Source organism: Salvia hispanica, chromosome 1 (genome assembly GCF_029641045.1).
Source record: "Salvia hispanica isolate PSC_SH4W2 chromosome 1, Shi_PSC_v1, whole genome shotgun sequence".
NCBI classification, from domain to species: Eukaryota; Viridiplantae; Streptophyta; class Magnoliopsida; order Lamiales; family Lamiaceae; genus Salvia; species Salvia hispanica.
The window spans coordinates 4571676-4582198 of record NC_142692.1 but is presented as its reverse complement, the minus strand read 5'-3'; the positions used below and the strand labels follow the sequence as shown (position 1 = coordinate 4582198).

Genomic DNA, 10523 nt, shown 5'->3' with positions numbered 1-10523 from the left:
CTTTCTTACAGTTTAGTGACTTAGTTCAGGTAAAATTCATACAAGGAGAGACTAAAATTCAATTTAAAAATAGTTTAAATTAAAACGCACAATGTTGATCCATAGCTCAATAGAAACCAGAAATGAGCCCAATTGATCTAAAATGAGCCTAAACGGGCCAAGATCCACAATCTCAGCCCACCTCAACAACAAGTAGTAGTAACTATTTCTCTAAAAATATACAGAATCAAACAAGAACTGTTTAATTTAAGTAGACTTCATGTAATCTAGTATACAAATATAATGTATACAAGAAGTTTTATTATGGTACAAAACAAAACTATTTTACAAACATGAAAATGAGAGGTGAAAATGCAACTAAAAGTACATATATCTTACAGAACTACAATGGAGAGCTGGCCTGGGCTTGGAGGAGACAGAGGATTCACTGGTTCGGAGTGAGAGACGGGAACGATGGTATCGACTCAAGGATGAGCTTCCGGCTGCTCCTGAGGCCAGGGGACATGCCGCCACCTGCATTGTGAGGCGGAGACACTCTTTTCCGGTTAGGCGAGGCAGTCTGGACGCCTCCGTCAGAAGACCCTCCTTCGCCTTGGAGAAAGTCAGGGATCTCGTCTTCTCTGATGGTCTCAAACTTTGGTGGTGGCGGGAGGAAGCTCGATTTCCCGAATCTTTGCCTAGGAATGAAGCTCGAGGAGGAGGAGCCAATGGAAGGGAGCGAGGATCGTGGTGGTTTCTTCTTTGAGGAAAACGGGAGCTGAGCCGATGGCCTAGGAGATGGAACGAGTATAAATTTATGGTTCAATAGGTAAAAATCATACAGGCGAGTCTACCGTATACGTTTATTCGTATCCTATAATCCTTTAAATTCTCAATCCTACATGTGTTCACAAGACTCGGTTAGCATAGTTTACCTTCCTCCCCGTAGAGGGGTTGCAGGAGGCGCAGACTCCGTGTTCTGTTCCACATCGTTCTCCATTGCAATCTTCTGCACGCCCTTCTCAGACGCGTCTGTTTCTTCTTCTTTTTCTTCCTGCTCAGCTTCAGCTTCCATGCCTATCATTACACCGAATCCATAGTCAGAACATGTAAAGGATTGGCACCTTGTTAGTTGAAATGCATAAATATACACTCACCGTCTTTTCTACCAAATGCATTCTTACACCCTTCACATCGGCAGTTGATGGAGCAGCTGACGCCACCCTGTGGGAAGCCGGAGTTCACCAATCAGCTAACGAGATAAGACAAGTTCCTGCAAAGGAAGAGGAGGAGAAACAAACCTGATAGCATTCACAGTATTTCTTTAGGCAGCCCGATTTCTTGCAGTTGCATCCTCGCTTATGACGAGCAGAAGCAGGAGTCTTGCTGGAGTCATCCTGAGACACGTGTTCACGAGTATATCGATGAGCAAGAGCAATCACAACGTCTCTGAAGGCAACTTAACTAGTTTACTTACCCCGATCTCTGATGGCGAATCTGATCCTCTGATCACTTTGGGAGCAAAGGCGAGAGGATTTCTGGATTCGATTTGCTTGCGCGTTGCAAGGACGGTGTCTTCATGGATAGGTTTATTGAAGCAATCTATACAAGCACATGGCTCCACACAGTACACCCCGGCAGCAAAGCATTCACAGTAGCTGCACGTAAAAGTTCAAACCAGAGATTATCTTATGCTACTCAAACGAAAGGCTCACATCCAACCTATTAAACGCCAATCATGACAAGTTTTCGCCCTGAAACGATATCTATCAAGATGCACAAAAAGTACTCACAGTTTAAGACATTTTGATCTCTTGCAGTTGCATCGTTTACACGACTCTCCTTCTCCAGATTGTTCAGCCCTACGTCTGATCAAGCAACAAGTTAAAAACATTGATCTTGAAACTAGCTGTTGCTGGGAAAAAATAAACAAACAAGAATACCTCTTTTTCTTTGGACTGCTCTGATTGATCTCTTCATTTGCTGCGTTTGCAGATGGTGGGCAGGTCTCTTCAACGGCAATTTCCATGCCATCGACATCTCTGTCAGATGTGGCAACGACTAAGATGTTGTCCAGCAGTCCTTGACCGCCATTTGATGTGTGGAGATTGGCAACTGAGCTAGGACCAATCAATAACCGTGCAGACGATGAAGAATCAAGGTTAACAACATTATAGTCCTTAGGCGTTGTAGCAAGAGCATTTAGATGCAAGCCAATGCCAGGCATAAGACGACGTGAAGACTCGTTTCCCCTGTTTAACAGGACAAGCTTCTGGTCATTGGAGGCCATATTACCATCAGAAGGAATCCACGCAGAAGAATCAGAGATGGAATTCTCTTCGAAATGTTTCCTACGAGCCCCTCCCATCTCAAAAACCAGACAGCGCCTTCTCATACCACGGTAGAAACCAAGTTGCTACAAAAATCATTCAAACATTCGGATTAAAACTTTTTAATAGGTAGCAAAGAACATGTTGAAATTAGAAACTATTTTACCTCACAATCCACTTGTTCATCAGAATTGTTCAATGATGCAGCATTGTCCACCTCGTCTCCTTCTCCGGGCTGAGTAGACATAACTTCAGCTTCATTTCCTTCGACAACATGCTCACCAGAATCCACTGCACTAATTAAGTGCAAGTTCTGCATGTCACTCTTAATGCCAGTATAGAAACTCGCCCCGGGATCAACTGATTTGCTGAAAGAAACTCTAACATCCGGAGATTCAAAAATCAGCAGCTCAGACGTATCAGATAACATATGCTCCCAATCACAGGGCGCAGCTTCTGTATTTTGATTCACCCCGTCACTATTCACTTCACCCCTCTGAGGGTGTTCATGCATTAACGGCACAAGGTCTGAAGAAGTGGAGCCGTAATCTGCCATGTCTTTGTCTTCACGACCACAACCCGTTCTTAAGTTGGTGTTAGGGCTAGCACATTCATAGTCTTTGGCAAAATCCACCACAAACTTGGAGCAATCATCGTAAGATGGCTCAGCAGCCATATCACCACCATCACCATTTTCCTTTTGCTCATCCATTTGCTCGGTAGCATCTGCATTTGCCTTGTTTGCATCATGTTTGGTCCCGTCATCGGAAGAAAACTCAGGTTTTGATGGATCGGAAAGCTGATGCCTGAAACAATGCAAAACAGTTCAAACACAACGCAAGCAGGTTGAACATGGTGTAGCATTGCAACGAGTGGATGAATTACCTTCGGAGAAACCTGGATTCCCGTATAGAGCTAACATGAGGCGAAGTGAAGACGGATGGAATGGATGCAAAACTAAGAGGGTTGATTGTCTGAGTGATGTGTGTGGATTTAACCGGCTTGATAGGGGAAAGACTGTTGAGGAAGGTAAAAACCGGAGAATCCTGCACGCGAATAGGACAAAGTCCAGTGTAAGAAAACAACAGATTACAGTAAAAACAACACCTGCTAATGATCAATCAAGATTGTATGAAACCTCCGAATTCCCAATCCAAACCAAGCAACCAAAAATAGTGCTGAGTGGAAGTGTCGGTTCTACATCAGATTCACTAAGGGATTAATGTCTTAGTTAAATTGATAAATATGCTCATAAAATGGTTTTAGAAACAGAAATGCTAATGATAGGACAATAAATAGGAATGAGATTTGTGAAAATCAAAGGAGAGCTGAGATTTAGGTGGAATTGCTTTCACTTTTTACCGTCATAGATCAAAACTGGAAAATTAAAGTTAAATGTAACTTGCATTTGGTGACATTTGCTCAAAGATTCTTTGACAGTTGTTTATTCAAATCTAGAGAGAGAGAGAGGGAAAGCTTTCTGCAACATGCATAACAAAAGGAAGAAATTGCAAAATCATTGAGGTTTTAAAAGAGAAGGAGCAATTCTAAAAATGTGTTTTATGCATCAAATTGCTCCACATACTTCTTCTTCCCCATTTTTCCTTATAGACAATTGAAGGAAAAAAATAAAATCAAAGACAATAATTGAAGAAACCAAGTCAAACCAAATTGACCAAGATTTTTCTGGGATTAACTTTGTGCAACAGAACAAAAACCACAAATTCAAGATTCCAACGCTCAAATCCCCCAAATGAAGAAATGTCATAAAAATTAAAAAAAATAAAAAGAAAAGCACTACCTTGGACAAAACTAAGAACACCAAATCCAAGATGGGAAAGAGAGAAAGGAAAGAAAAGGCTCAAAACCCACTTCTCAAACAACACAAAAACAAGAACCCTAACAAAATGGCTAAGCTTAACTCCAAACAATGCCAATAAAAATGCAAACTTGACGCTCAAGAGACCAAATTAAACCTCAAATTTGGCAAGAGAAGCTGAGATCTGACTGTTCTTGCTCCTCTCCGGAGTATCCATCACCTCAGGCACTTCTCTGTTAGTCTCTTTTGCAGAAATGTCAAGTCTATCCTCCATCCCTTGTTTGTATGGAGGATAGCCCCCTCTATCTCTCTATCTCAACTCCGTTTGCTCCACGCCACACCTCCAGAGAGAGAGAGGGAAGAGGTGGGTCAAATAAGAGAGAATGAAATTCAAGAAGAAGCGGGAAACGCAGTGCAGTGAAAGAGAGTGAAGTGTAAAAAAAAAAGAATGGATTTTTCTTGTGCTGACAAAAGCAATGTCCCCACAATCACTCTCCCTATGCACAGCTGTTGCCCATGTGTTGTATTTATATGCAATGCAAAAATAAGGCAACCTTAAAGTTGTTGTCGTGGAAATATAATCACGAATCAAACAAATGAGAGAGAGATGGAATTTACAGTTGGGCAAAATAAATTAGGCTGTTAACACTAATATTTTTTTGCCTAAACTGTAATTTCCTATTATAGACACTCTTTATTTTCTCCCATCTGATTCTTGACCATATTTTGACAAATTATGGTTTAATCATTATATTCCTTGATTTTTTATTGTTTAATTTACAGTTATACATTTTTATGAGTTTTTTGTTGAATGGGAGTTTGTTTCAATGGAGGCTAAATCTTTTTCTACTTATATCTCTTGGTATTAGTCAATTTATTGACTTGGAAGCAAATGAATTTCCTTTTAAATTTAATTAATTAATTAATTAATATAACTATTTCTTTTCTGGTCTGGTAATAATTTTAATTTGGACTTGGGCATAATTTGTCATATTCTTTTAGTATAAATTGTGTTATAATGGTTGTAGATTTTGGGAATTTTTGCTAATATTTACTTTAAATCTTGTTAGGGATGATATGTTAATGTTTAGTACTCCACTATTCATCATTTTGCAACACTTTTTTCTTAATAAAATTTGACAGGTACATAATTGATTTTGATAGAAAATAATATTCTGCCAACTTCGATTCCAAATATGAAAACACTATGTTATGCTAGAAAATCATGAAAACTGTATTAGTGTTACTAAAATTAATCACCTTATGTTTATAAAAAAAATTAAAAATAAAAACTCATCCCCCAACCCCACAAACAAAAACAAAAAACATCACCCACTATTCCACCAACTAACCTAAAATCAAGGAAAATTTAAGGTCTAATCCAAGGGGAATATAAAGCACTAGGACCACACTAATTATAATGGATGATTAATAGATTTTTATATGTCCTAATTGAGTGTGATTACTGCACATTTTTACATGTAACTTTGTCATAATTATTTTGGTATACTATCAACGAGAATATTTAGAGCTTCGCGTAGTGAGAAAATAAGGCATAGTAGTATTATTTTTATCATACATTATAGGGCGCTCCTACAATATACTATACCCCAACTTCATACAAATAAAGAAGCAAGGATAAACCCACATTAATATAGATGTATCACGGGTTTTTCAAATTGGTAAATTTATTTTTTTCTCTTGTGTATTAAGTAAGTAAAAGTCAACTATAACATGCTACAATTCCCTCCTATATCGGTGTAATGATTAACAAATCATGCTATGTGGTAATAGGATAGGGTAGAATGGATGTTCTACCTCGGCAATATTCGATTTAGCTGGCTTACGATTTGATTGAATTATTTGTATGTTTATTTGGTTATTTGATGAGTCATAGTGATTATGGGTGATAAATCAGTTAATCGGTTATCGATTAACCAATTGATAACGAAAAAATCAACTATTAGTTAATCTCGATAATCAAAACTTTTGATTTCGATTATATTTATGAAAAAATTCAGTTGTTAGTATAGCGTTGACAATGACTGATGTTATTCGATTTATCTATTTTTTTTTATGAATGGAGGGAATATGTGTTAGTTATAAACTTAGGGGAGTGTTATATTGCTAATTCAATGCTTAATTACTAACTATAATTCAATAATAGTCATTAGATATTCGAATTAAAGTCATAGATCATCAATCACAAAATGTCAATACGATCAACAAAAAACGTTAACAAGGCTATAGGATTAATTCCAATAAAAATCAATAGGGGTATTAATATCAAGTTAGTTATAACTAACTTTTAAAAGAAATCCCAAAACTTTAAATTCATATAACATATATCAAATTAAAGATAATTTTATAAGGATTCCAACGATATACTACATGCATATGTTCCGACGTCAAAATTTGAAAAAAAAAATCTAGAATTTTCGTATTTTTCGTACACAGGTTAATGTCAATGCAACTAAGATAATATGTCAATATAAAGCATATACAATGTCAATCCTAAATTTGTGTTGACATTCTCAGCATTGTGTTGATATTTTCGAAACACTATATTGACATTTTCATCCAAAACCCTAATTTGACGGTTTTTTTTTATCTTTTTCGATTTAATTAATAAAAACGAAAAATTACACGTGACAAATTGTAGACCACACGTTTTTTAAAATCATGTGGCCTTAAATTAGTTATAGTTAACAATTAAATGATTAGTTAACAATTGATCACTCTCCTATAAACTTATATATAGTTGAGTGGTTTATTTTTTTGTCTCCTTGACTTTAAGTTAGTTTAAATCTCACATTCTGTTTTTTCTTTTTCATTTTATTCGCTTTTCTTTTCATCTTCTTCCACTTTATTTTGTCAACTCTTTCATTGTTGTTCTTCACAAAATTTTTGGCATTTTATAGGTTTATATGTAGGGAACGTTATAGAAAAGTACAAATTTTATTTTAATCATTTTAAAGTAAAGAAAAGTCGCACCTTTCCTCGCTACCGTAGTGATTAACCAAAAACAACCAAATAATTAAGTCTAGATGTGATTTACAATTTCATGATAAATTCTTAGTTCTTTTCTCTTGAAAAAAAAATCGCATCTTTTGAATATCTCATAATTAGAGTACATGATTATAGAATATAGTACTCCATTTTAGTGGGACATGACATTAATCTCTCACGGTAGTACTTTCAAATCATTTTTGATTAATAATTGAATGATAGTGACTGGGCCAGTATTTTTACTAGTGAGTCGCCTAACTTGCTACGGTTTTTATAATATTTTTAACCAAATTATCTCTTGTATAAAAACACAGGTAAACTGAGGATACTATATTAAATTATCTCAATCATTCGATATAAATCGATAATTGTGGAAATGATGATTGTGTGTTGGCATTGTCGTAAATGCCAACAACTTAAAGAATTGTTGTGCTATTTTAGTAGATAATATTGTGGCAAAAATACTCAAAAATAATTTATCTAATTTATGTTTTTTTACATTGTTTAAACTTTTATTCAAAATATGTGTATTCATTTTTTAATGTCTTTTGGTTGCTAGTGTTACGAACTATGGCAAATTTTGGATTTTTCACAAACTTATAATTTAGTCGTAAAAATTATGAACTTGGTGTGTTTTTAAAATTTTTTACAATTGACGAATTTAGGGAAATCAAATCTTATTTAAGGCTCCTAGAAATTCAAGACAAGAAAATTACTAAAACAAACTATATGATTTAAAATCAACAATAATACATATAGATGACTAACAAGATTTGTATCAATTAAAAATCAACAATGAAATACATAGATGACTAACCAAATTTATATCCAAATGACATTTAAATGAAGGATTCTCCATTCTTTGGCCACCACAATTATCCCACACAATCTGATGAATTATGTCGCATAGGTTAGGCTTCATCTGAACATGAGCCACAACGGAAGACAATCATGAAATTTATTAACGATTTAGGATAATATCATGACTAATTAACATCGGGATTAATTTTGTCTTCCGAACGTAAGCCATACTAGTATATGTGCGACAGTCTCACCGTCAGAACAAGCTAAGGCTCTATGCATTGTATCTATGGTTATTTGTTTGATTTAAAAGAAAATGCTCAAGCCATGAGTGATGAGCATAAGTTCACAAGGCAGCAAAACTAAGTACAAAAGCTATCCAAGCTAGCAAACTCCTTAAGTGGCAACAACAAAAGGCAACCAACAGGCACCCAGAAGCTAACAAGACCATCACACTAAGGCTTAAGAAACTAGAGAATGCCAACTTAAAAACAAACAACCCAAAAGAAAAAATAGCTCTAGATTGGAATGATTTCTTTAATTGTTAAATCATATTTAATGTTTAGAGTTTTACTTAAATTAGCTTGGTAGTTTTAATGTTAAGCTTTATGGCTATTGATTGGATTAACTATCTGGATTTTATAAATTATTTTTATTAATAAATATTTTAATTTAGAGACATATTTTAGAATTTAAATTTGCTAGTATTATATTGTGTGTCGTATTATCAAGTAATTCCATACATAATGAACAAATATATACAATCTTGTGCATGTTGGAAAAAAACTTAAAATATGACAGGGATAAACTATCATGATCTTTGTCACATCATTTTTTACTCATGATCCAAATGAATAGAATACACACTACAAAACATACATCTTAAATATAAGTATATTTGAACTTGGTTTGTTGGGCAGCTCGGAAATATATTACAGAGATGGAACTTCACACCAAGAAGGTGGTCCCGTTTCAGTTTTAGACTCATTATGACTCATCTTCAATTATTGATACTTCATGACTATCATCTTTATATATAATTATTCGTTTATTTATTTTATTTAAGGGTCATTAATTAGGGCTTAATTGTGGTGTTCTGTACATCAGGGTTTGGAAGTATATGATATGATTTTGGAATAGTAAGGTAGTTAGAAATAACTATTTGAGAATAAAGTATCTATCATATTAATATCAATATCATATATGTACCTTGGTCCATCCTATAGATTTGATCCCAAACCATTATCCGAACTAGTCCAATTCTATATATGTATGTTACATTAATTAAAAAAAATTAGTGCCATATTGACTACAGTGAGTTTTCATAAGTTTAATGTTTTCTAGTAGTACCATTTAGTCAAAAAAATATTAACAACGCAGACTGAATTTTAACTACTCCAAGTACAAAATTTAATCAAAATTTTCGATTAATTGCAGTACTATACTACTATCTACCAACTTTTGATTTTTTGGCCAACTTTTTTACTTTGTCAAAATCTACCACTCCATGGTACCTTTATTCTATAGTCCCTTGAAATTTGCACACTCATCCCTCTGTCACGTGACTATCTCACCTCTTCCTCCTGAAGGCTAAAGTATGCATTAATTTATTTATATATAAATTATTAGAAATGTTTGCGATCCGTGTGTATGCTTTCTCAAATTCCCACATTATTATACTTCCACAGCAACTTCATGTGTTATGATAATGTCTATGCATGCTTGGTCTGGCACATGATAAATCATTCATCATTCGTCTTTTTTACTTTGTGAGATACTTAGATTCACGATTTTTAGACTAGGTTACGACATATAACTATAGCGACTTGGAACTTCGAAGTCAAAATTGTCACCGGAACCTCGGGCTACTTATAATAATATCCAGTCTATATGGTTATTACTAAATCAGTTACATGCGTGACATATATACTTATCCGACAATATAGCCTTAATTAAGAAACTTCTACTAAATGACATCCATTTGTTTCGAGCTTGCTATCTTGATATCTTCAATAGCTCGATTTGAAGTCATGTCATGTTTTTTTTGTTCTCGACAGGGGTGGAGCTAGCCTTTGCCTAGGTGGGGCAATTGCCTCTCCTCACCCGTCACCCCGACACACCCTTCTATATTTTGGTATAAATTTCCAAATATATATCAAACTCTTCATTAACTACGCCCCCTTATTTAAATTTAAAAAATTGTCTTACATATATATTTTTGCCCTTTATAGTATGATTTTCTAGCTACGTCCATGGTTCTTCAGGGCCAAGTGATGTTATTTTGTAATTTGTATTGCCATGGTACTTAAGGCAGGACTCGTAAATTGAGGATTAAGGATAATTAATTAGTACTATATCGTGTTTTATTACTATTGATTATAATCAAATATGTACCTTCAAAAATAACTGAAAATTGTCTTCACTCTACTTAGACTTTAATTTGATAAGGGTCAGATTCCATTCACATGTATAATTAAATTGATAAAAAGTTGACCGAATGCATATAACACTGAATTTAATAAGGAGTGATGTGATTACAAGTGGAAATAGACAAAAAAAGGAGTTGTTAAAAACATAAAATGTGA

At 34.8% G+C, this 10523-nt stretch overlaps 1 protein-coding gene across 1 annotated transcript; it reads right to left on the bottom strand.

The window, feature by feature from the left end:
• Positions 1 to 240: 240 nt before the first annotated feature.
• LOC125223401 (protein tesmin/TSO1-like CXC 2) lies at positions 241 to 4566 on the bottom strand. The gene is made up of 10 exons (XM_048126536.2): positions 4286 to 4566; positions 3195 to 3355; positions 2476 to 3115; positions 1923 to 2395; positions 1773 to 1847; positions 1457 to 1637; positions 1281 to 1376; positions 1137 to 1203; positions 915 to 1056; positions 241 to 770 (listed from the first exon to the last, which is right to left on the bottom strand). Exons 1-10 carry the CDS (start codon positions 4400 to 4402, stop codon positions 425 to 427), a joined length of 2298 nt encoding a protein of 765 aa, XP_047982493.1. The 5' UTR covers positions 4403 to 4566; the 3' UTR covers positions 241 to 424.
• Between the last annotated feature and the right edge of the window lie 5957 nt (positions 4567 to 10523).

Bases quoted from the DNA above. Each gene is read 5' to 3' on its own strand.
- LOC125223401 (XM_048126536.2), bottom strand. From the start codon at position 4,402: ATGGAGGATAGACTTGACATTTCTGCAAAAGAGACTAACAGAGAAGTG. The intron at 3,116-3,194 runs GTAATTCATCCA...GCATTGTTTCAG, and splicing joins GAATCCAGGTTTCTCCGAAG to GCATCAGCTTTCCGATCCAT. The intron at 1,638-1,772 runs GTGAGTACTTTT...TTTTACGTGCAG, and splicing joins AGATCAAAATGTCTTAAACT to CTACTGTGAATGCTTTGCTG.